At 38.6% G+C, this 27,226-nt stretch overlaps 2 protein-coding genes across 4 annotated transcripts in view; one reads left to right on the forward strand and one right to left on the reverse strand.

Moving 5' to 3' along the window:
- LOC149070209 (uncharacterized) overlaps positions 1-6,184 on the reverse strand; it is a 46,540-nt gene extending 40,356 nt beyond the window's left edge. Inside the window, exons 1-2 of one of the 2 annotated variants that reach the window (XM_089249461.1) lie at positions 5,741-6,184; positions 602-751 (exon numbers count right to left, since the gene is read on the reverse strand). In XM_089249461.1, coding sequence (XP_089105587.1) covers positions 602-751; positions 5,741-5,994 — 404 coding nt within the window. In that variant the 5' untranslated portion in view covers positions 5,995-6,184. The remainder of the gene's footprint in view (positions 1-601; positions 752-5,740) is intronic. The other variant, XM_089249462.1, reaches the window with a different exon arrangement.
- Positions 6,185-21,219: 15,035 nt separating this feature from the next.
- On the forward strand, positions 21,220-26,705 carry LOC149070210 (histone chaperone asf1-like). Of its 2 annotated transcripts, none has more exons than XM_089249979.1 (5): positions 21,220-21,325; positions 22,382-22,572; positions 22,831-22,946; positions 25,566-25,742; positions 26,272-26,705. In XM_089249979.1, exons 2-5 carry the CDS (start codon positions 22,464-22,466, stop codon positions 26,464-26,466), a joined length of 597 nt encoding a protein of 198 aa, XP_089106105.1. In that variant the 5' UTR covers positions 21,220-21,325; positions 22,382-22,463; the 3' UTR covers positions 26,467-26,705. The 2 variants fall into 2 exon arrangements, with proteins under 2 accessions (XP_089106105.1, XP_089106106.1); XM_089249980.1 differs by having other exon boundaries at positions 21,240-21,329.
- The last annotated feature ends 521 nt before the right edge of the window (positions 26,706-27,226 follow it).

Here is a 27,226-nt window from a genome sequence, read left to right on the forward strand (position 1 = left end):
AATGTCTTTATATGTTATTTTAAATCAATTTGTTAATTTCAATGCTATTTGAAGGCTAAGAGCTCAAAATTGCTCAAGAAATTCATTGCGACCCTACCTCTAAGCCCTTGGTAATCTTTGACCCGGGGTAAACATTTGGCCTGTGCGGACAAAATGTGGCCCTGGGGTTATAATGTGGCCTGTCCTTCTCAAACCTAATTTCATAAAAATTAACCAAGAAGCACATTTACAGATCGCTTACGTGACGTGACAGTTTCAAAGCATTGGTGCGGCCATCAGTGTGGTTCTACATCACTCAAGTTATCAGCAGCACATTCCAAGCTTACTTAAGTGATCCGCTGCATAATCACTTGTATGACGTGCGACGCAGGTCCAGAGCAGCCCGCGACACATTTCCAGATCACTTGGATCCGCTAAGTATTTAGAGGCCACTAAAGTGGTGGTCCTCTGTAGAGGACTCGTCAGTCAAAAGTGTATGTTGATAAAAATGTCTGCCTTCCCCCCCCCCCCCCCGATTGATCTCGCCGATTAGACTAGTCTGTGACAACTGTCTCTTAATTTCAATCAGAACATTCCAGTAATGAATGGGAAATGTACTCACTTGGGTTCCATCAACCACAATACTTGACACATGAATTTTCTATCCTCATCGTCAAGCATTTCATTCTTTTTAAGTTTCTTGCGTATGTTATGGCATGTTTCTACATCACTGTAAGCTTCTTGGTCAGAGTCATGTCCTGTGTCAGTCATGCTGCAAATACATATGTAAGAGAAATGTTAGGTAAGTGCATACCAAGAGGGGGGAAAAACTACACTTAAGAAAAATTTAGCACATATTATGGAACAGGACCAGAGTTCCTTGAAAGCTTTCACCGCTGGCAAGATGATGTAGCTGTTGGGAACCCATATGGAATTCACTAAATCTCTATCATGTTTTTTTTTAAAAGTCATACATTTGTACATATTTATAATACGAGTTTGTTAAATATTGTCTCCTTACCTTTACAGACTGTGCACATGTGCAATCATAGTTAGAATTTAATTATACATACTCCATAGACTAAGAAATGTGCCGTCTTGATCACATCGCCATATTGATTATTTTTGTCGTAATTTTAATTTTGTGAAATTTTTCAGTAAAATTCAATACCAGTGTTTGAAAATGCACATTAATCGTACTGCTTTACTATTAATTGCATTTTCATTTCTTTTTTTTTTTAAATGTTGTTGGTCCTTGGAGTTGGATCGTGTCGCATTTGCTATTTCAGGTATAAATACCTGGAGATCTGACGATTGAAAGTACATTTGTTTTCCATCCATTACCGATCTAATGCTTTGCTGGTCAGCTTTTAGTGCCTGACGTCCCACCTGGCACAATGCAATTGTCATGCTCTCTGCAAGTAATATTCACTTGTGCTAAGTGCATCGCTGTCAGGTCCAGATAGTCTTGTCTTCTCCAACTTGTCATATATGGTTCTAGTCATTTGCTACCCTACTTCTTGTTACTGATCATCGTTCCAGCTCTAATTGTCAGGCCTACTGGTTTCCAATCTCGCCAACCCCACCTGCCATGTCAAATCTCGTCGCCAAAATATGACCTCACTCACTTTCCATCATAGTCGGCAAAATCATGGACTACGTGATCCGATCATCATCTCTGTACTACAATTGTTTCTTCCATGTGAACTCCCAAGCAAACTGTCACCGTTGGTATGAAATTACGCGAAGTCATTTCAATATGTTTGTGTTGATTCTTTAATCGTAACCCGTGTAACTCAAAACTTAATTAGTTATGTTAAATTCAAAATATCCATCCCCCTTTTTTTTTTTTCTTATACTTTGCACCAACTCTCCGGATTGAAACCTGGGTCATATGCAAGGTGGTTGTAACATGCCAAGTTTTAAAGCCCAGAAATCTGGAGATTCTCACGGCCACCAAAGCCCTAATTAAAACCTGCTCGTTCACTCTCAGGTCTCTTTTGACCATGTGGAAAAACTTTAATATAATTTAGTTTCTTTGACAACATTTTTTTGACGATTTCCTTTCTAGCCTGTTGGCACTTTTCTTCATTGTCAGCCATTATCAACCATGTGCTTTTTGGATGAATGTGACATCTCCTTCCCTTCTGGTCGCTAGTAATGATAAACTTTTCTGCAGACATTTAAATTAATGTCATGTAAGTTCCACTCCGTGCTAACTAAAGTAGCTCCAAATGTGTTTTTTAAACACAACTTTCATTTTTGAAGACTTTTTGTCATGATTGAAGTAAAAAAATTCCTTCCGAATAAAAAGGCAGTCATTTCATTTTTTTTCTGGGGGGGGGGGGGGGGGGGGACAAACATGTACTCAATGTATGTATATATATATTTGTATATACATACCATTTATAGTGTATTTTTGGGGGGGGGGACAATGCCCCCCCCCCCAATGACAGGCCTCCTGTGGAGGCGCGTGGTTTAAAGAAAGCCGGCTACCGCTCATGGACATTTTGAAAAGTTACATTCTCGCAGGTGAAGATTTGATTTTTAACTAAATTCTCAAAAAAGAAAATACAACCACTGTCAACTATTAACCCTCTGGCTGCTCATCCCGCGATTTCCACGGGCAACTCAAATGTAGCAAAATCTGCTCATCCCGCGATTTCCGCGGGCATGTGTTTTTCTTCCTTTATTGAGGAGCGCATCCCGTTTTTCCCCCGTTTAACCACTGAAATAAATTATACAGTATTAGACGTTTCATTTATGTTTTGGCCAACAGATGTCGTTAGTTGTCCACTAAATTGCGGCATTTGAACGCACGTGGTATTACCGCACAAACTTCACTTTTAAAATTCACTGAAAAAAATTACGCAATTTTTGAAGCAATTTCGGTCCACAAATTGAGCAGTCAGAGGGTTAAAGACCAATTTAGTTTTCGGTACAGCAACTACTGCTTTATTGAGCACTGCCGAACCACACAAAAATACACTACTGAATGAGAGGAAAAAATATATCACTGAGAACAATAATCATCTCCAATTGCTGGAAATTGTCTCTCTCTCAAAGATGATTTTCTTCACTTCACAGTAAACCACAGTGTAACCTTCAAAAGCTTGGAAACTGATACCTTAAATATTTACTAATAATATTTAAGGATTGTGACACATAATCAAGAGTTTTGTACGTAGTCGCATTGCAATTTGATGTACAGAATAAGGTTAAATTTAGGAAAAAATAGAATTACACTGCTAAGATTCCATAAGCACAGTTGTGCCAAATTTAACAATTTCGCCAAGAATCTTGCCTATTAAAAACAAAATTTGAAATTGGACAAATTATTTTTTCCAAAACTAGAACATTCCATAGAGGAATTCTGGAACCATTGATGGAGGTATTGGCCCGGGGAATCAATTCACTGATCCATTATATTTTGACTCTTTGTTCCTATTCTGGCAACCCAACACCAACCAAATTTCTTGGATTGATCGCTGTTCAAAACCATGCTAGTGGCACATACCCAGCACATATACCAGCTCTAGTACCAGGTTTTAAGCTAGATAAAAAATCCCTTTAACAAAAAATCGAAAATGGGAATCACTGGCCTAGATCAACTATAGCTGGTATTAGCATATTTCGAGCAAGAAACTAATTTCTTTTGCACTTATCGCACTCAATGATCGCACTCAATGATCGGTTGAAAACTAGTCATTTTCGTTTGACTGGAGAATCATCCATGGGGGGGGGGGGAATTTACTAGCAAAGAATACACACAATGGTGAAGTGTCGACCTATTGCTCAATAAAATGTAATGATGACAAACACAATAACAAGACTTAGAACGCTGGTGATAATGCTGGCTACAATGGGGAAATGAAAATGGTGCTACAATATATTAGGACAGAACAGATGCAATATGGTTCACCACAACTTTGGCGACTTTTTGCTTGTGATAAGTTGCCAATATGGGGGTCCAGGTTGCCGTATTCTTCAGCGTCTTTCCAATTTTTGCTGAGTGATACCAAGTGGCACTAGCTTTGCTAAACAGGATTTTTCTTTTGTTCACCGCATTTTCCAAAAATTCAAAACACCTGTTGTTCCGCGTCTCTTGGACTGTCTCCTTTCCTCCCTTCTCTAGCTCGCGTCATTTGAATTATCTACTGGTCAGGTTGTATCATACCATTTTATTATTTCATTCTATTTATTACTTATTCATCCATTGTCATGCCTTCTGTTTTATCTATTAATATTTAAAATGAACCTAGAGAATTTTTCATATATGGATTTCGTCATGCCCACATCCGTTTATTTAAAAAAGGGTTCGGTTTTAGTTTTTAAAATACAGAATATTTATTTATTCAACCACTGATTTCACTAACAAAACTCAGAGAAACTTTCATGCCTTTAATTCCTTATGCCCGATCCGTTTACTATTAAAAAATGGGCCAGGTTTCATTTTTTTAAACTATTTTTTCTATTACGCTTGGTGGTTTCTATTGTTTTGCAAGCTGATGATTTTTTTTCAGCGTCCGTAGTGTCTGACGGTCTTGGCAACTTTTCGTCGAGCCATCAGACATGTTTGGTGCTAAAAACAAAAGTCAACAAGTGGCAGACCATAGAGCAGCTGTTCTGTTTACTAGCTTGTGGTTTTACTCACAGCTACTAAAGTCACTGTGTAATAACATCATCTGGTAAACTTGCTGCTCGCTCAGCTAGTGGAGTAAAGTTGAAGGCTACTTTTCTCACTACTCACCAGCATTTTTATTTCCGGACTCAATATGGGTATGGCTACTTCATTTCCCTCTCCCTTTAGCTCGCAGAAAAATAGCGACAATGCACAAAAAGGAAAGAAAATAGGTTGCTTGCGCATCTAGTGTGATTTTACTAGTCCTTTGGAATCGAAACTGGCTATGCCAGTTAAAAACCGGTTTGCTCGCTAGCCACACTACTCATCAGAAAATAGCTAGTACACTCGCTCAATATGATTGTGCCTCGAGTGCAAGAGTGACTTGCCCACTCCTCATCTGAAAACTGCCAGTGAATTCTCCAAGCAGTGAATTGTTGGCAAGAATTTTCCATGCACAGGGAATGAGGTTGCGTGTGGGACAGTGGCATCTTAATGCATGGCTCCACCCAGGTACGGCCGTGGGGCCTCAGAAAAAGACTAGTTCAATTTTGAGAATTTTCAGGGTAGGGCCTCAGAAAAAAAATCAGTTGGCCCAGGGGGTGTGAAAACCCGGGGTTCGATTCCCCCGCACCTCCACCAAAAAAAAACAGAATTGCTGTTCCGTTATTACTCCCCAGCAAGGGTAAAAGGCTTATATCCCGGGAGGGACAGAGCCTGGGTCGTGTCTGGTCTGTTGGGTGGGCCCCATGATGCTCTTAAGATGGGGCTGTGCTAAACATCTGCTGCCTAAAATACAAAAGAAAGTCAATCTTAAGGCAATAGGCATGTGCACCATTTGGCCATGTGTCAAACAGGCCCTAACATTAAGGAAGGAGGGGGGGGGGGGATGTTGCACAACTGGTACACGATAATTAATTCAAAAAGAAACAAATTACACTCTAGCTGTGGTCAGTGCCATCTTAAGGCATGGGCCCACCCCAGGGGCCTCAAGAGAAAAGGGGGCCTCACAAAAATGGGATCTGGTTGACATTTTCAAGCATTTTCCATTTAGGGTCTCAGAAAAATCATTGGGCTCGGGGGGGGGGGGCGTGATGCTCTTAAGACGGCCCTGGCTGTGGTGGCAATGCTCGCGCTTACCAATGATTCTTGACCCTGATTTCATCTTTATCTTTCAGGTCGTCCTCTTGGACGCTTTGCCACTCTTTGGCTTCATAGTTAAGTCTTTCAAGGTCGAAGTCGGTGTTCGCCAGCTTCAACCGCTTCGCTATTCTCATCTTCACGTTGGACCTTTTGATGAGGTATCGTTTCTTGCGCCGACCGAAGGCCAGCACGAGTTGGAGTCTCCCCACGGGTTGCATTTCTTCCATTGGCTCACTCACAATAAATACCATGGAAAAGCCACTTTCTTCTCAATCAGCGATTCAGGTATGGAAGTAACCAATCACGATATTTGTTTTATGCAGTTTTTTTGTTTGTTTTTTTTGGCCACAGCAAGGCCCTTTTCATCTCATCAAGGCAAGTTTCTTCTCTTGCAAATTTGGGTTTTCAGGCGGGATAAAACATGCAGTTTACGTCAGAGTTGCCAGATCTTGAAAAAAAATATCCTCAAAAGTAGGCTGACCATATTTCCTCGAGAGAAATACGGGACGTCAACATTCCAAATACGGGGAAATACGGGACAGCGCCAATTATCGCCAAAAACGATGCCAAAACCAAACAAAGTTGCCAAATATTGTTGAAATTACGGAAAAATCACAATGGCGGGAAATGATGCATTACTGCAAATTGCAGTGGATTAAAATGTATTCCTCGAAACAAAAAAAACGTTTACCAAGGCAAATGTGGGAGATTAATATTCTCATATATAGTTGTAATTATCATAAAATAATTTATGAGTTGAAAAATACGTCGTGTGAAATACGGGAAAAACCGGGACACTTTTGCCAAAAAGTCGGGACGGCCAAAAAAAAGAGAAAATACCGGGACTGTCCGGGGAAATACGGGACGTATGGTCACCCTACTCAAAAGTAGCCCAAAATACTTGAACTTGTTATGGTGAGCTTTGCACCGATGCGATTAGAGAAGTCCCGTTACGAACTAAACACCGAATTTGACCCCAGAGGTTTTTTGTCGTCCAACAAGATCGGGCGAATTTTTCCTCTCCCCATTTTCCACCTAGAGATGTTCCTTCAGACCCCTTGAAAACCTGACCATAATAAGTGCATAATGAATTGACTCAACCGTTTTTCTTTCAGCTAGTGGCGTGGCATTTTACCTGCAAAAATGATTGAGTATTGAGCTTAAAACTACCCGATTTTGACATTTCTTTTACACAACATTTACACACACCTTGCACCACACGCACTTACACTTCACAATATAGGCCACCCCCTTAGTGGTCCGCGGATAAGACCAGTAGAATGTCCATCAAAAATAGTGACATGGAACTGGCAAACAAATCTTAATTCAGCTCAGCTCAGCTAGAGAAGTCCCTCTCAAACGCTGGAGCTCTTGTTGCCATCTATCCAGAATCTTGATAATGAATCACAAACACAGGAAAATATCACTCGTGCTGCTATCTATTATTCATAAAGCAAACGAAAACAATCAACTAGTGCTATCTTTCAAACATAGATGGTAGAAATTCAGAATATAGGATATTATTCTTAGAGGAGAGATAAAGAAAGAAGAAATATACTTCTTCTCAATGATATTATTTGCCATCACTAACTGCGGTGACCATATTTTCTCGAGAAAATTACTGGAAATTTGGTCACCAAATAGTTGCTAAATTATGACGAAATTGCCAATTATGGCACAAAACTAACCAAAGATTTCTAAAATACTACCAAAAAATAGCTGTTTCCAATCACCAAGTTTCAAAAGATTTTCAGAATGAGTTCGTTTGAGGCACTCAGCTGTAAGTAAACTTTCGTTATAGCTCAGTGGTTTGAGGTGATTCGGGAATTCCGAATGTTTTGTTTCCCATTAAAGGAAAAGATTTACTCTTCCCCCCACCCCGGCATTCACCTAATAAGGTATCTTTCTGCATCGTCACCCACTCGAGTGCTAGCGAAAGCATCGAGCTTATGTTACTAGAGGGAGCATCCACAGCCACCGTGACATCAAATGCAAGGAAATCCCGTGACTAGAACTCCTTAATACACGTATATGAAGGCGTCTTACCCGTGACTAGGTGGAAACAAAGTTCGTGCCTGGTATAGCCAACTATAATAGGGCCTTAATCCATATACATTCGCCTTAGTGCCTGGCAATTTGCCCATAGAAATGTACAGTTCGGTCTCTAAATATTGGGTTTAAAGATTAAGAAAAAGGATTAGAGAACTCATCAAAGATGGAAAAAGATTAAATTATTTATATTTTTCATTAATACTGGAATCATTTCTTTCATTATTGCTGAAATAATTTCTTTCATTATTGCTCAAATAATTTCTTTCATTATTGCTCAAATAATTTCTTTCATTATTGCTCAAATAATTTCTTTCATTAATGCTGGAATAATTTTTTTCGTTAATGCTGAAAAATTTCATCAATTCTTGAATTTTTCATCATTAATTCTAGATTTTCCTTCATTTATTCTTGAATTTTAATGTTAATAATTTCTTTCATCAATTCTGGAATAATTTCTTTCATAAATTCTTGAATTTTAATGTTAATAATTTCTTTCATCAATTCTGGAATAATTTCTTTCATAAATTCTGGAATTTTAATTCATTAATTCTTGAATTTTCCTTCATTAATTCTTGAATTTTCTTTCATTAAATCTGAAATTATTTCCTTCATTAATTATTATATTTCCTTCATTAATTATTATATTTCCTTCATTAATTATCATATTTCCTTCATTAATTATCATATTTCCTTCATTAATTATCATATTTCTTTCATTACTTCTGGAATAATTGCTTTCATCGATTCTGGATTTGTTGGTGAAATTATTTCTTACATTAATTCTGAAATTATATCTCATTGGTTCTGAAATTATATCTCATTGGTTCTGAAATTACATCTCATTGATTCTGAAATTATATCTCATTGATCCTGAAATTATATCTCATTGATTCTGAAATTATATCTCATTCATTCTTTAATTATCTGTTTCATTAATTTTGGAAATATCTCTTACATTAATTCTGGAAATATCTCTTACATTAATTTTGGAATTATCACTTTCATTAGTGCTGTAAATTATCTCTTTCATTAGTGCTGTCAATTATCACTTTCATTAGTGCTGTAAATTATCTATTTCATTAGTGCAGTAAATTATCTCTTACATTAATTTTGGAATTATCTGTTACATTAATTTTGGAATTATCTCTTACATTAATTTTGGAATTATCTCTTACATTAATTTTGGAATTATCACTTTCATTAATGCTGGAAATTATTTCTTTCATTTTTCTGAAATTAGGTCTCGTTAATGCTGAAATTATTTTTTCCATTGATTCTGAAATTAGGTCTCGTTAATGCTGAAATTATTTCTTTCATTAATGCTGAAATTATTTCTTTCATTAATGCTGAAATTATTTCTTTCATTAATGCTGAAATTATTTCTTTCATTAATGCTGAAATTATTTCTTTCATTAATGCTGAAATTATTTCTTTCATTAATGCTGAAATTATTTCTTTCATTAATGCTGAAATTATTTCTTTCATTAATGCTGAAATTATCTTACATTAATTCTAGAATATTTTCTTTCATTAATTCTAGAATATTTTCTTTCATTAATTCTAGAATATTTTCTTTCATTAATTCTAGAATATTTTCTTTCATTAATTCTAGAATATTTTCTTTCATTAATTCTAGAATATTTTCTTTCATTAATTCTAGAATATTTTCTTTCATTAATTCTAGAATATTTTCTTTCATTAATTCTAGAATATTTTCTTTCATTAATTCTAGAATATTTTCTTTCATTAATTCTAGAATATTTTCTTTCATTAATTCTAGAATATTTTCTTTCATTAATTCTAGAATATTTTCTTTCATTAATTCTAGAATATTTTCTTTCATTAATTCTAGAATATTTTCTTTCATTAATTCTGGAATTATCTCTTTCATTCATTCTGGAATTGTCTCTTTCTTTATTTTGGTATTATCTCATCGATGCTGAAATTATTTATTTTATTAATGCTGAAATTATTTATTTTATTAATGCTGAAATTATTTATTTTATTAATGCTGAAATTATTTATTTTATTAATGCTGAAATTATTTATTTTATTAATGCTGAAATTATTTATTTTATTAATGCTGAAATTATTTATTTTATTAATGCTGAAATTATTTATTTTATTAATGCTGAAATTATTTATTTTATTAATGCTGAAATTATTTATTTTATTAATGCTGAAATTATTTATTTTATAATTCTGGAATTATCTCTTTCATTAATTCTGGAATTATCTCTTTCATTAATTTTGGAATTATCTCTTCCATTAATTTTGGAATTATCTCTTTTTTTCATTAATTTTGGAATTATCTCTTTTTTCATTAATTTTGGAATTATCTCTTTTTTTCATTAATTTTGGAATTATCTCTTTTTTTCATTAATTTTGGAATTATCTCTTTTTTTCATTAATTTTGGAATTATCTCTTTTTTTCATTAATGCAGAAATTATTTATTTTATAATTCTGGAATTATCTCTTTCATTAATTTTGGAATTATTACTTTTTTTTCATTAATACTGAAATTATCTTACACTGATTCTAGAATATTTTCTCTCATTAATGCTTAAATTATCTTACATTAATTCTAGAATATTTTCTTTCATTAATTCTGGAATTATCTCTTTCATTTATTTTGGAATTATCTCATCGATACTGAAATTATTTCTTTCATATAATTGTTTTACATTCTTGTGGATGCCATAAGAAAATAACGGGGGATTGTGTTGTTTTCACTTAGTCACGTGATCTTCCGACAAAAGATGTTGCGCCCTTTGTAATGTTTGGTGCCTTCTCTGGTCCGGTGCCACCCGCTTGCCCACCCCCACTAGTTGCGGCCCTTCCCACAAGAGTAGGCAGGACTGCAACTAGATGCTTACTCAGCCGGGGCAAGCACGCATTTTGGTGCCCCCCCCCCCCCCGATCAGACGCCCGGGTCACAAGACATGCTGCATCCGAGGACTGCAACTATATGAGAGCAGTCACGGGACGATAAATATCATTTTTTGCGTATTTTCCCTCATTATACACTTCCGAAGGGGGGGGGGGGGGGGGCTTGGAAAGTTTGACCTGGAGGCGTACCAGAGATCCCAGCCTAGGAGCCATGCTGTAGGATATGGGATCTATGGTTTTTTATAAATTCATTACAGAGTAATGAATATCCGGTAAAAAAAATCTGACACAGCGGCCACGCTTCTAGAGGGTGGAGGGGGGGCCTGATGCACCAATATGCGTTAAGAACAGGGGTGACTCGAGAAGATATCTGTACTTGTGCTGAACCTATTTGTGGTGCCCCCGCCCGCGTTTTTTTTTTTTTTTTTTTTTTTGTCGACAAAGCGTCTCAATTTTTCAACTCGAATTTCGCATTTCTCTTAAAGAAGTGCCCAAGTGCGGATCTTCGTTCCGTTCGAAGCTGAAGATGTCTGCCACGGCTTTATTCCCAGCAGCTGAAGATCTCTGCCTCGGCTTTATTTGCAGCTGAAGATCTCTGCCTCGGCTTTATTTGCAGCTGAAGATGCCTGTATGCCTGTACCTCCTCTCCATTCGGAGCTGAATATTTCTACCTCCACTCATTTCGGAGCTAAATATTTCTGCCTCCATTCATTTCGCGGTTTAAGATGTCTGTCTCAATTTCTTTCTCAGCTGAATATTTCTGCCTCTGCTTCATTCGCAGCAGCTGAAGATGTCTACCTTTGCTCAGGAATGGATCCAGGGGTGGGGGTGATAGGTAAGAACCGAATAATATTGGAAAATTTTCCTATCCCGTAAAATACGTGACGATCCAACGAACTTACAAAATTCGCTTCTTCCGACTCATCGACCTAGTTCCGCACCTGGCGGTGCCCCATACAACCGCGCATGTCGCATGGCCAAACAACCGTTCCTAGTTAAGAACACCTATTATAGTTTCTTTTCTAAATTGTTTCCATCTCTGCTTCAACATTACAAGAGGGTGCCAAAATTCTTGCTTGACATAACTGACCAAACCTCTAGTTGTGGCCCTGGGTCTACGATGGTCTTAAGGTGGCCTTGGTGTACAAATGTGTAGGGGCAGAAAAGAGAAAGAAATCTCTGCCCGTGCGGAATCTATTTTTAGTGCCCCCGATGACATTTCTCAGCGCACAACAAATTTTTTTTTACCTTCCAACTCGGATTTGGCAACCTTTTCCTAGAGAGGTGCCTCATGTGGCTGCACAGGTCACACGGCCTCTGTGGGGGCTGAAAGTCTTCAGCTTAGTTTCTTATAATTATTTGTTTTCTTCATACTATAAATTCTCTATCGAGGGACCAGTACAAAATCTGGCCTCTAAGGCCCCAATAAATATCCCAGCCTAGCGACCCCTGCTGCAGGACGTGGGTGCGATAAATGCACCCAGTTTTTCCGCTAAGCCAGTACGTCCTATACATATTGTATCTAGGAAGTAATGAGTCCCGTATATACCGGGTGACTCGAAACGTTACGCCGTCCGCCAATGCCAGTTTTTTTTATTTTGTTTTTTCAGCATTTTCAGCGAATTCACAATGGTACTAACAATTTTAAAGGAATTAAAATTAATTTAATACTCTAGAATACTTTAGGACAGCAAGGAACTTTTAGGAACTTTTTTGACTCGCAGAGCCCTTTTCAGTATATAATTTCTATGGCGGAGCCCTATTTGACTTGAGGAGCCCTTTTTTGTGCATAATTTTTATGGCAGAACCTTGTAGGCCTCTCTTATTTACTTATCTGTAAAATTCACTAAAATATTGTTGGTGCTGATATCTACTTTCAAAATCAGAAGTGCCTTATATGCTGATGACGAAGTTCAGGTATAAAAACTAAATTCTTCATTCACCTTTGCTCCTTATAAATAAGCTGACCATATTTTCTGTAGAGAAATACGGGAAAATACGATACATTTCCAATTATTGCCAAAAATTGCGCCAAAACCGAACAAAGTTGCCAAATATTGTTGAAATTACTAAAAAATCACAATGGCGGGGAATGAAGCATTACTGCAAATTGCAGTGGATTAAAATGAATTCCCGAAAAAAAAAAGTTCATCAAGACAAATGTGGGAGATTACTGTTTTCATTTATAGCTGTAATTATCATAGCATAATTTATGAGTTAAAAATAATTTCAGTCTTTGACTTCAATAAAGAATAGAAATTCAAGTACGCTTTATGTAAAATACGGGAAAAACCGGGACACTTTTGCCAAAAAGTCGGCATGGTAAAAAATACAGAAAAAGGGGACTGTCCCGGGAAATACGGGACGTATGGTCATCTTACTTATGATTAAAGCTTTTAAACTTATAATTAAAGCTTATAAACTGACCTAAAAGATCAAACTTTCGGTTCAGTAATTTTTTCGAGACCCAAGGAAAAATCCACACAAGCAGACGACAGGTAAGATCTTAGAGGAGAAGGGTAAGATAGTAAAAAGTGAATTTTTCCACACTCCACTTTATAGTAATGTGCTGCCATCTAATCTCAAATTTAAGAGTGACTAATGTGCTGATGATGAAGTTTAAAGTAAAAAACCTATATTCCTTATTCCGCTTAGTTCCGTATAAACAAAGCTCATAAACTGAACTGGAAATTCAAACTGAAAGTTCGGTTATTTTATTTGAGCATAAGGAGACGTCCAAAACAAAGAACCACTTAATGAGCAGACGACAGACAAGAAGTCCGTTTGTTCGGTTCCCTACAAGCTAAGCTCACAAGCAGAACTGGAAGTTCGAACTGCCAGTTCAGTAATTTTTTCAGGACACAAGGAGACGTCAAGAACAAGTAACCTGGAGAGAAGCAGATGACAGAGATTCTGAAGGCTTGACATCAAATGCAAGGAAATCACGTGACTCGGTGAAAACAAAGTTCCCGCCTGGCAATTTGCACATAGGAATGTGCAGTTCTGTCTCTAAATATTGGGTTTTAAAGATCAAATAAAAGGATTGGGAACTCATTTAAAAAGGTGAAAAAAGATTACATTATTTATTTCATTAATACTGGAATAATTTCTTTCATTAATGTGGAATAATTTCTTTCATTAATGTGGAATAATTTCTTTCATTAATGTGGAATAATTTCTTTCATCAGTTCTTGAATTTTCCTTCATCAATTCTGGATTTTCCTTCATTAATTCTGAAATTTTCCTTCGTTATTTCTGGAATTATTTCCTTTATTAATTATTATTTCTGGAATTATTTCCTTTATTAATTATTATTTCTGGAATTATTTCCTTTATTAATTATTATTTCTGGAATTATTTCTGGAATTATTTCCTTTATTAATTATTATTTCTGGAATTATTTCTGGAATTATTTCCTTTATTAATTATTATTTCTTTCATTACTTCTGAAATAATTGCTTTCATCAATTCTAGATTTGTTTCTTTCATTCATGCTGAAATTATTTCTTTCATTCATGCTGAAATTATTTCTTTCATTCATGCTGAAATTATTTCTTTCATTCATGCTGAAATTATTTCTTTCATTCATGCTGAAATTATTTCTTTCATTCATGCTGAAATTATTTCTTTCATTCATGCTGAAATTATTTCTTTCATTCATGCTGAAATTATTTCTTTCATTCATGCTGAAATTATTTCTTTCATTGATTCTGAAATTATATCTCATTTATTCTAGAATTGTCTCTCTCATTAATTTTGGAATTATCACTTTTATCTCATGCCGAAATTATCTCTTACATTAATTCTAGAATATTTTTTTTCATTAATTCTGGAATTATCTCATCGATGCTGAAATTATTTCTTTCATTTTTTGTTTCAAATTCCTGTGGATGCCATACGAAAATAACGGGCGATTGCATTTGTTTTCACCGAATCACGTGATGTTCCGAGGAAAGATTTCGGGGACACTCAGTCTCAGCACTGCCAAGGCGGAGACAGCTGACGTCATACTCTCTCCAGTCGGCGTCTTAGAGCAGGGTAAGACGCCTTCATATACGAGCGGAACCATCAGGCATTCTGGTCCTCGCCGAAGGGTTGCTACACGAAATCGTCGCTTCGGAAATGACCGCCAAACAGAGGGGAAAAAAATCGCGTCGGTAAATCTGGCATAGCAACCTAACAGAATTCCCCGCGAGCTAAAAATGCTTGGCAAAAGCGTATGGAAAATTCAATTTGTGGGAGAAACGAGGAATTTCCGGGTACGGATTTACTATGGGAAATAAACCACGTTTCACGAAATTATGATTAATCACGAAATTATTGGTAAACAACAGGTTGAATTCGTAACAGTTCGTGTTATGACGATCAAGTAATTAATCTTAAACACAAAAGTATATAGCAAAAAAAAAAATTCTTAACTTTTTTTCAGGTTTTTAGTGAAAATAAAATATTCCTATATATCCCTTACCCCGATCCTTAATTTCAGGGTAAAAGTGGCATACAAACATATATATAGTCAATTTAGATTACATTAAGAAAATTTCTTCTGGATATTAAATGATTGTGTGAAGTTAAGGATTTGATAAACTACTGCCTCTAGATATTGGAAATTTAGTAAAAAAATTCTTAAATATTTTAGGAGCATTTATTTTATCAGAATTTTCTTCAGTAAATTACAAATTCTGAATAGCACACCATCCAGTGTATTAATCCAGTGTATTAAGGAGTTCTAGAGCAGGGTAACGCAGAGGTGTAATGGAATGTAAAAGAGAGTGCAAGAAATTGTTGGCGATGCTTTCTGAAAGAACATTGTGATTTCTTTAACATGAATGTCGCTCTTCAATAGTTAATACAAGATATACGGAAGACTGGATGTTGTGAAGATATTTATTATTTGAGATGTTAATTTATTTTTAAGCTATTGGTTGATCGGTTCACCGTCCGTCGCACGGTTCCGTTCGGCACATACATTACGCTCTAGCGAAGGAAAATCTCTATCTCCTCTGTAGCTTAGTGGTCAGAGCACTCGTCCGACAATCGAGGAACCCGGGTTCGACCCACACTACCATCTCAAATAACAAATATCTTCACAACATCCAGTCTTCCGTATATATTGTGATTTCTATTTGCAGTTTCTTCTTCATATCATCAAGTATGTTGGGATATGATGACAAGGCTTCCTCTACCAATTTTTCTACATGTGAAGAGCGTTCCATAGAGGGATCTATGTCATGAAAACAATCTATTGTTGATTTGAGCGTGCGAAGCACTTCCGCTATGTTACTCATGGTGAACTTGTCTTCTACTTTTTTATATTGATCTTCTTCATCTGGTACCGCTTGAGTTTCAGGAGCAGTCAACTGCATTAATTGTTCTTCGATCACCTCTGAACTGCTATTAATTAGCTGTTCGAGACTTCTATATCTATATCATTGAACCATTCTCCACCCACTTGTATCGCTAACGTGAAATGTCTCTTTAGTTGGCTCTGTAGAATTGGTTGTGTCCTTTAGTGCACATTGTGGCCAAAGGGGGTTAATCCAACCCGAGGTGACCGTTTCTCTCTTGGGAGTTGCCACGGTTCTAGTGATGACAGTAATGCCATTAGCGAGCCATTCTAAACAAGCACAACTCAATTTTTGTAAACAAAACACATCCATGACGATTTCTGAGTGTTGCAAAAAAAATTTCCTGAAAGGAAAAAACCCCGCGAATACGGGGGGCCGACTGTACCTTTATATGTTATTATAATGAATTTCTGTTAATTTCAATGTTATTTGAAGGATATGAACACAAAATTTATTTTTAATAAATTCATTCCGACCTACCCTCTAAGCCATACAATAATAAATCGCATAAAGGACCTTGGCCCGCGGACCAAATATGGCTCCGGGGGGTTATCTGATGCGGCCTGTCCTCCTCAAACCTAATTTTGTAAAAAAAATTAACTAAGCGGCACATCTGCAGATCGCTTAATTTTCCCGTGGTACAATTCCAGAACATTTAAGCGGCCCGTGGCACATTTTCAGATCACTTAAATGACCTGACCTGGGACACAGTTCCAGAACACTTAAGCTATCCGTGACACATTTATAGATCCCTTGTGATGACGACATGTGACGTAGTTTTAGAGCACTAAGTGGCCCCCACTGCGGTTCTACATCACTCATGTTACCCGCGGCACATTCTCAGATTATCCAAGTGATCCGCAGCATATAATTACGGATGACTTGAGTGATGCGTGCACAGTTCCAGAGCACTTAAGTGGCCCGGACACATTTTCAGATCACTTGGATCCGCGAAAAATTTAGAGATCACTAAAGTGGCTCTGTAAGGCACTTATCCATGGGGGAGGGGATGTTACTTCAAGTGCCCACAAACTATCAGTAGAGTTTCCCCCGATTTCCTATCGGTCGTAGGTCCTCGGCTGTACCTCCACTACGATTCCAGGGCGAAATAACTGGATTCTAGACTCCCAAAAGGAAGAAAACAACACTTTATTTAATTTATTATCCAACACCTCCACGAAACCGTCCTGTCTCTTCGGTACAAACTTTTACACTAACTCTCTTTTCGAATGTCTCTAATCGTTCTCGTTTCCCTCTCTCGCGACTCCTGTTTCTCCTCGGCCTTTTTCCAACCTCTTTTCTCCTGAACCTTACACGTCCCATCATCGAAAAGCACATCCATCATTTTTAAATGATGATGATGCTTCAAGAGCGTAACTCGGTTTCTCACGGCTACCGCGACAGGGCGTCGGCATTACCTTGCATATCCCCCTTCCGGGTCCGCCAGGCCAACGCATGACGCTATCCGGTAGGCGAGCGTTGTATCGTTCAGCAGCAACTACTTTGGCGGCCATACCATCCTTGAATGGCAAATAACGGTTGTTCGTCCAAGAGTTCATGGGGTGGTGGTTACCACCGGCATAAGAGAAGGATGGCCTTTCCCTGTCCTGATTCCTGGGCACGCCGTTGTTGGCGATTGAAGATTTAGCCGGTTGGCTTCTGGGTTTCTCAGTCTTCGACTGCTGGTTCGTAGCTCTGTTGATTCCTTTGGCAAATGGACACGAAAACAATCGCCAGTTCGATCGCTTGGACGTTTCCTGCCTAGCCGGGAACCGGTTCGGTGCGGATCTCCTCCCTTTGACAGCATGATCATCGTCGTATCGTTTCGAGTTCATCCTCTTGAGCTGCGAGGCCTTGCCCTCGGATGCGGACGCGACCCGATTGGTCTTGCACTTGATAAGGGCGAACGTCTTCTTCACCATATTCCCGTTGACGCAGAGACAGCGCCTCGTACAGACATCCGGTAGCCTAGATCCTCGATTGACGACTACCACGTCGACGACTTCTCCGTGTTCTGATATAAACTGCGACACTGACTCGGGTGTCATTCCCTCGGACGGCATGTTGCAGACCGGGGTCATTTTAGCGCATCTGGTCTCGCAAGCCGGTACGGGCACAATACAGCGCACTTTAGTGCCTCCTCCGTTGACTTGGAATTTGTTCGAGTTCCTGAGACAGTACCGGACGACCCTCCAGTCCTTGGTCAGGGTCTTGACCTTCCTGAAAGATGAGACCAACCTCAGGCTGATGTAGCCTTCCTTGTTTCTCTGGATTTGTTTCAGCAGAAAGTTGTTCTTCATAATGTTGAAGTTGGTGAAGTAGCTCTCGACTTGGGATATGATCCTCTCTTCAAGTTCTTCGTTAGGTATGCAAAAATCGTTGTTATTGCCGTTGTTGGCCTTCTGTTTGCCATCGGCAGATGAAGTACACACACCGTCCCTACGGCTCGGCTCATTGATCGGACTTGGAACTGGTACATTTTCCAAGAGTGCGTCGTATGCCGTCGGACATATTAACATTTCATTTATCAAGCGCCTCGACACTGCGCAAGTAATTGGCACGTATCCGTGTTTGCCGTCGCTGATCTTCATCATACATATTTTGAGAGGGGCTATCTCACTTTCGCCAAATGCGGACTTGATCCTTATTCTCCCCTCGCCTTCACTGTCGTCGATCTCAACCAAATCAGATCTAACGACTGAGATCTGGGTCCCAGAATCAACTACGCCTCTTATTGTCTTCTGACCACATTTCAAACTCACGGTCTGCGGTGTGTCAATGTCCGCACCAACACCAGCTGCCGGCACCGTGATATGTGCTGTTAGAACTGTGGTTTCTTCAATCGTGTCCCCCTCTTCTGTCTGGACAGAGTCCACCTGGGCCCGACTCAATGGCTCCTGCTGGCCTCTTGCAGGACAAAACCTTGCTATATGGCCTTCTGCTCCACACGCGTAACAAGTGACTGCAGCTCTCTCTCTGGAATTCGAACCCATCGTCGCCTTAGGTGGGCAGGACTCACCCTGAAGCCTCTGGTTTCCGTTGGCTTTCCATCTCGGATTTTGATGAACCGGTCCTGGGGTTCTCGTCCTGTCACTAGGAAAGGGTGTCTTCAGAGTCCTCTTCACATCATCGAATCTATCTAGTTTCTCCGATAGCTCACTTGGTGACACCATATCACTCCATTCGTCCAGATAGTGTTCCTTAAAATCTGCTGGAACGCGTTTTTTCATTTGATCGCTGATGATTAAATCTCTTAGTTGCTCAAACGTCGTGACCCCCAAAGCCTCCGTCCATCCATCAAAATAGGTACACAGTTCGTGGTAGAAATCTCTCCAGGTGCCCTCTTGATTCTTGTGGCGCGAAGAAAACATCTGTCGGAACTTCTCTGGGGTGAGTTTGAATCTCCGCAATAACAATTCCTTAACTTGATTATAGTCCTGTACTTGCTCTTCCGGCTCGCGGGCAATTAACTGGTTCATCTCGTAGGGAAGAAGTCCCAAGAGCTCAGCTAACCAATCTTCCCGTGCCAAGGCCGCGCGACGAGCTTGCCGCTCGAACAGCACCAGGTACAGACTTATGTCTTCTTCCATTCTGAACTTTTGCATCATGTTCTGGAAATCCCGGCTGGGGGTTCTGCCGCGCCCAGCTTGATTATTCTCCTCTCTTCTGACTCCTGTCTCGATCCTCAGTCTTTCGAGTTCATGTTCCATCTCCTTTTCTCTACGCCGCTCCTCCATCTCCATCTCTTTCTCTCTACGCCTCTCCTCCATCTCTTTCTCTCTACGCCTCTCCTCCATCTCTTTCTCTCTACGCCTCTCCTTCATCTCCATCTCTTCTCTTTCTTTCCTATTGCCTATGATCGTTTTCAGCATCTCTCTGCACGTCGCTTCGTTGTACAGTTCACTTTCCTGTATGGTACTCACTAGTTGCATTAAGTTGAACTCCGGTCGGACTTCTACCCCCAAGTTGGCGGCCATGGTCTCCAGATCCTCCTTGTTCCCCTTTGCCAAATACGCCATCTTTATTTATCGTCTCGATACCGCCGTACAACACTTGCTCCTTTTTGCCTGGGCAGGATTGCCTCTCTCAGCACCGGTTGTCGGGTTAACTTCACGAAAAAAAAAAAACAGCGTGGGTGCTCGACGCTGCTACTATCCTCCTATACGAACCGGGTGGTTCCACCGTCGCTAGGACACTCTTCTTCGAATTCAGCTCACAATCTTGAGTCGTTGAAGCTACGACCTCATCCTGTCGACTGCGCCAGTAAAGTTTCCCCCGATTTCCTATCGGTCGTAGGTCCTCGGCTGTACCTCCACTACGATTCCAGGGCGAAATAACTGGATTCTAGACTCCCAAAAGGAAGAAAACAACACTTTATTTAATTTATTATCCAACACCTCCACGAAACCGTCCTGTCTCTTCGGTACAAACTTTTACACTAACTCTCTTTTCGAATGTCTCTAATCGTTCTCGTTTCCCTCTCTCGCGACTCCTGTTTCTCCTCGGCCTTTTTCCAACCTCTTTTCTCCTGAACCTTACACTATCGAAAGGTTTTTTTCGTTTTTGACGCACCGAGTAAGATGCTCTTAAAAATATTTCATATTTTCATAAAGGGTGGTTGATGACGTAATCAGTATCCAAACCCCTTCCTCCCATCGATGATGACGTAATACTTGAATGGTCCCAATAAAATAACGATGGTCCAGGAACCCATGCCCCCCCCCATGGGAGGGGGGGCTGACAGGGCTCTAGCCGTGGGGCCCGGGACGATTATCATCATTTTTTTGTTTTTTCATGCTATAAATTAACTACAGAAGGGGCCCGTAAAAAGTCTGACCGCGGGACCCGCAAAAGATGCCAGCCTAGGGGCCCCGCTACAGGATGTGGGGCCATGCAGGAACCCCTCAATTGGGAACCGCTGCTATAAGAGCATCCTGTAAGATACAGGTCATATGGTAACGCGTTTGTGATTCATCATATACCCTTGCAGTTGTTTGTTTTTTTATCGGCAGATGTCAGTGTGATTCAAATTGATCAAAAATGGGAGAAAACATGAAAATTTATCCATGATCATATCTTAAACAACTTTCATTTCCTATTTTGATTTTAAAATTATCAATTTAAAAGTTTATAATCATCAAAAATTTCCTGAACTTCACATGATTTCTTTCAAGTATAAAAATACTATAACCGGTTGGTGGCAACAGCATGATAGAGACGTACGCTTGAGCCGTGTATGTGTACATGGGTCCATTTTTTTCAATGGGGGATTAATTCACAGAAATGGTTTTTGTAGGTATTTTATTTTAATGCCATAATTATAATTGATTAACGAATAATTAATTGGATCAATTATGTTTATAAATAATGTTTACAGTTTCCTCTTTCATTAGCAGTAGTAATTATATGGACAATATTTGTTTATTCATCTTTCTAAGCTATAAGTCAACTTTAATGAGTTGGGGGGGTGTCCCTTCATGAGCAATCTGTAGTTTAAAAATGATCCTGGGCCCCTCATGGCCGAAGCCCTGTCAGCTTCCTCTGTGTGGGGTTGGAGCATGATGAAAACATGCTACTAAATCAAGGATGCTCAACCTTTAGTGGACCACTACATTGGTTTGAAAACTTGTCGCTGGCCCCTTAAGTGATCCGGAATTGCGCAGCAGGTTGCTTAAGTTATCTGGAACTGCACTGCGGGCAAATCAAGAGTTGGCCTGCACAGCTTTAACTGTGCCGCAGGTCACAAGTGAGCTGTAAATATGCTGCGGGCTGCTTGAGGAGGTGTGGAAGTGTTCCCCTTGAGTGGGGGGGGGGAGGCGTCAGGTATGATATTTGAGCAGGGCTGCAACAAGAAATGAAAACTTTGCCATTTGAAAGCCAAAATAGTTTTAGTGCTCCCCCTACCCATAGACAGAGATAAACTTGACAGACTGGGGGGGGGGGGGTGTGCATGATGACGATGTCAGTTCATGTACTGTATATGTGTATACACATATATGTTAGATCAGGTGGCTCAACCTTTGATGCTGGAAGGAGAGGTAATGTCCCACCGTATCTACGCCCGTGCCCTCACCATAACTTCAGTCAGAAAAAAGAGTACGTTCAGTGTTCTTCCTAGTCCAGTGCCTGGGGGCACCAGACCCCCCATACCTGCATTTCCCCCCCCCCAGTTGCGGTCTTATATCAGAGAAAGGATTTGTGTGTTCATAAAATATTTGATGCATTTAAATATAGAAAGCTGAAGATAGGTTTTAGAAGAGCCTATAGTGATTGAGTTCTATTGCAATATGATTAAAATGTTTGTTTCTTTTTTGTATGTAATAGAATTTTACCTTTTCCTTCTTCTAGACATAGATATCCTTGATACTATGCTGGCCAATATCCATTCATCACTAATTCCGTTGCACTGAACATTGGGCAATGAAGAAAGATGTCGAAAGTGCATGTCTGCAATGTTTTGGTGTTGGACAACCCATCACCATTTTACAACCCCTTTCAGTTCGAAATCACATTCGAATGCATTGAAGACCTTCAGGAAGGTAACTAATTTCATCCAAGTATTTTCACTTTATTTGAGATAATTATTTCACGTGTAGTTTGTATTGCTGAACAAGTAAAAATTTTGGAGTTATTATGTGCAGCAGGTCCAGCGTTACATGAACCAGCTCACTATTATATTGAAAATTTTTAATATTCCTGTGAAATAAATTGTGTTAAATTTCAACTTCAAAGTACGCTATCAAAATGCGTCAACATATTAATCAAGTAACCTTTCTTTTTGTGTCATTTCTCTTCAGATCTTGAATGGAAAATCATTTACGTGGGATCCGCTGAGAGTGAAGATTATGATCAAGTGTTAGATACCGTATATGTGGGTCCTATACCCGAGGGTAAACATAAATTTGTATTTCAGGTATGTGCCACACCTATTTTTTTTAACGCTGAGAGAAATATTTTATTTTTCCAATAACTTAATTTTCACTGCTCCAGTTTGGTGGTTCTTCAATTGTGGGTCTGTTTGTAACTCTAAAAGAGAGAGGGAGGGAGGGTCCACAAAGGTCTCGCTTTTCAATTTAAATCTTTCCGCTTTCTATAGATTAAAATGGTATTGAAAATTCATTCAGCTGCAGACATAGCTGAAGTTGCTAACACCACCTGAATGACATAGATTAAGGCGTGCACAACCTGCTGCCCGCAGGCCAAATGCGGCTCACCACACCAAGAAGTTTCATCCGGCTCTTGAAGGTGTTCTGGTAAAAAAAGTATCAGTAATAAAAGGCTGACCATATTTTCTTCATGAAAATACGGGAAATCTGGATCAATACAGGCCATCGCCAACAATATTGCCAAGGGTCTGTAAAGGTGCTTATATTATATCCAAAAATTGTCAAATTGAAGTAAAGTTGCTAATTATAGCCAAAGAAATTGTCAAGGGAAAGTAAATTTGAAATTAAAGCCAAAGGAGTTGTCAAAAGAAGAAATGTTGCTAATTATAGCCAGAGAAATGCCAAAAGAAAAGTTGCTAATTATAGCCAAAAAAATTGTCAAAGGTAAGTAAAGTTGCCAACTATTGTTAAAATTGCTGAAAAATCACCAATGGCAGGAAATGAGGCCTACTGCAACTCACAATTGATCATGATATCTTACTCCTTTGTTTGAGAAAAAAATATTCAAGTAATATATTCATTGGAAAATGTAACATTTTCTAGAAGACTTTGGATGGAAAAATTATGAATATGTCCTGTAAAATGTGGGTTATATAGTCACCCCATAAATTCTAAATCCTGGCCCGCAGACTGAAGAGGTCGTGCAACTCTGACAGATATTTTTTGTTAAGGAGATAATTTGAGCATTAAGGTTGAGCAGGAATGTCTCAAATATTAGCTGCGGTGAGATGAGGATTGAGCAATAACATTTTAACAAAAACAACAAGATCAACTGCTGCACATTGCTACTTTGTGACGTAACTCTTTCCACTAAGGCGCATGTACTCAACCCATGCCCCACGGATCTAATGAGGGGCCCACAACCTCAAATTTAATTTTGTAAAAATGAACCGAGAGATGCATTAACAGATCACTTAAGGGATAAAAAACAGGTCAATTATAGATGGACCCGTTGGCTGTAATTATTTCTAGAATGGCTTATATATATATAAGTCACAAATCTCACACTTTCTAAAACTATCAGCCAAGAGAATTTGCCATGGTATACGGAGCATTCGGATTCAATAGAACGATTGGTATTGGTCTTTTGTGAATTCGGCAGAACATTCTCGGAACCCCTCTACTTCCAATCAGGAGCACAATAGTGGGTCATTGTTTAACTGTCCTGCGGTGCAGTTCTACAATCTTTAAGTGGCCCGCAACACATTTTCAAATTTCTTAAGTGACCCACAAGCATATTTACATATCACTTGAGTAGCATGCAGCACAGTTCTATAGTTTTTAATTGACCCATGGCCAGGGTCAGCTTTTGGCAACTCATGCAGCTGCGTGGGGTGTCAAATTCAAGTTGAAAGGATGAAAAAAAGCTTTGTCGACCAAAAAAATGTAGATGGTGACACCAAAAATAGGTGGTAGAGTTTTTCTTTTCTCGAATTTTCTCTGCCCATGGCACATTTGCAAATCACTGAAATGACGTGGGACAAATTTCCAGGTCACTTTTTTTGCCTATGACATTGTTCCAGATCACTGAAGTGTCCCACTGCACACAAGGATCTGTGGCACAGTTCTTAAGCATGTAAATGGACCACGGCACATTTCCAGATCACTTAAATGTGATCTGCTGCATATCCACAGATCACTCAAGTCTCCTGTGCTCAGTTCTATATAACATCAATCACCCATGACCCCTCCCAAAGCGGAATATGCCTAAATCGATCACGTATGTCACAGAACAATCTGGAAGAATTTTTTTAAAAAGTGTAGTAAAAAACACCAATAAGGTAATTTTTACTGCAGAACATTTTCAGTTAGCCGAGGGCTCGTTGCAGAACAATGAAAAACATTCTACTTTTGGGTCCACAGCGCATTTCACTTGGACCCATGGCACTGTTCCAGATCACTTAATTAAGTGGGCCATGAAACATTTTTAAACCAATAAAATGGCCCCACACTCTCGTAAAGGTTGTTTTTGCACTAAGGGTTAATAAACTCGCTTCGTATCACATGCAGGGAGAGAAATTGTAAAATGTTGCTGTGTGTTCAGAATTGGCTTTAAATTTAAGGGGGAGGGCAGTCTAATCGGTTTATTTGTCCAGAAAATGACAGTGGTGTTACAAAATGGTTAATGAATTATAGCAGTTAAAAACATGCCGTTGGGGACAATAGTATGAATGTATATGATTTGTAATAATTAAAAAAAAAATAATTTAGTGTCAAAAGCTCAATGACAATTATATGGTGCATTTCTTATTCCGTTTCTGTGTGTGAGGCATTTATTACTTTTTCCACGCCTGTATAGATATCAAATAAATTCATTATTTGGGAATCACAGCAATTAAAATTGTTTAATTTCTTGCACACTAAAGGCCGATCCACCAGATCCATCCAAAATTCCAATTCAAGATGCTGTGGGCGTCACCGTTGTCCTCCTCACCTGTTCATATCGTCTGAAAGAGTTCATAAGAGTTGGATACTACGTCAACAATGAATATGCTGATCCCGAATTGAAGGAAAACCCACCGACATCACCAATATTTGATAAAGTAAGTAATTTTGGATCTATTACTTTATAACGTTACTGCCAAAGTCTGAAGTGCAGCTGATTCAATGTCGTATTTTCAGAAATGATTCAGGCTTTGGCAGGCAATCACTGACCAAAGTTTGATGTAAGATGATCTGGTAGGTGCCAAATCTATTGTTTTCATTGCCAACGTGTGATACGTGGCTATGTATATAGAAGCTGTATTAGATTAGCTCCACATGACGAGAAAAAATTGAAATTTGAAGGGGAAAAAACTATATAATTTACGCAGTTTTTTCTGTCAGATTTTGAAGAAAAAATGATTAATGCATCATAACTATGGTTTGATGGGTTTCCATAGCTAACATAGTCATAATTATCATGGAAAAATATTCAGACTTGGTGTTGACCCTGAATCATGATTTTTCTTATTAGACTTTGGTCAACGATGACCACTTCGCAAACTTGCTGGCCAAAGTCTGAAATTCAGACATTGGCTGGGTTAATATTTAGGGTTGACTTTGCATTTTAATGTTTTTCTTCACTTCCAGTTGCAGAGAAACATCCTTGCTACAAGTCCAAGAGTAACTCGTTTCAAGATTGATTGGGATGATAATCCAGATGAGGAGAACATCCCACCGAATCATTCGATGGTCTCCAGTCCTGTAGTGGACTCATCTGGAGACAGTATGGGCAACGTGAGACCTTCATCATCACAAAACAGCAACAATAGTTTGGACTTATGAATTCATAATTTGTGTACATAAAACGGGAGGGAAACACATTTTTGTACATACATCTTTTATGTTTTCAATTTGGCAGGACAATTAATTGTATTGGGAAAATGTTCAGCTGAACAATGAGTTCAAAATTTCTCAGCAATTTTAGCTAATGTGATATTCTTGATTGTTGTTTGTTTTTATTACCTCAAGTCATTCGTATGATTTTATGAAATAAAACGGAGTGTGAATACGTACGTAACATATGTTGTGATTTTCATCTTTTTGTTTCTGGACTCATTTGAATGCAATAAATGGTGTTACACTGGTGAAGATAAAAAAATTTTACAAGTAACAAGGCTGTGGTAACATAGGATGCATGTTAAGCTGAGCCACAGAATGTCTTTCAGACCTTTACCCATGTTGATGCTTACGTAGGCCGGAATTTTCATTTTGAATTCTTACTCGCGTTTCATAAAAATTCTCAGCTATCTAGACTAAAACCTGGTGTTATTGTGTTTAAAACATTATCAAAAGGCATTCATTTAGAGTTTTGATGGTTTTCGATGTTTGTCATGTCAAAAACTGGTTTAAACTGTCGAAAACCATCAAAACTCTAAATGAATGCCTTTTGATAATGTTTTAAACACAATAGGTATATAAAATGATGTAAAACTTTTTTGTATATTACAATGTTTTATTGTTAAACATTAATTTATTACAATAATTAAAACAAAATGTTAATTAAAATTTGCCATTTTGAATTTTTCAACATAAGAGTCTAGAA

The sequence above is a fragment of the Pholcus phalangioides genome, unplaced genomic scaffold, assembly GCF_987345545.1.
Source record: "Pholcus phalangioides strain wild (caught in Gottingen) unplaced genomic scaffold, Ppha-v1.0 ptg000022l_1, whole genome shotgun sequence".
Lineage (NCBI taxonomy): Eukaryota > Metazoa > Arthropoda > Arachnida > Araneae > Pholcidae > Pholcus > Pholcus phalangioides.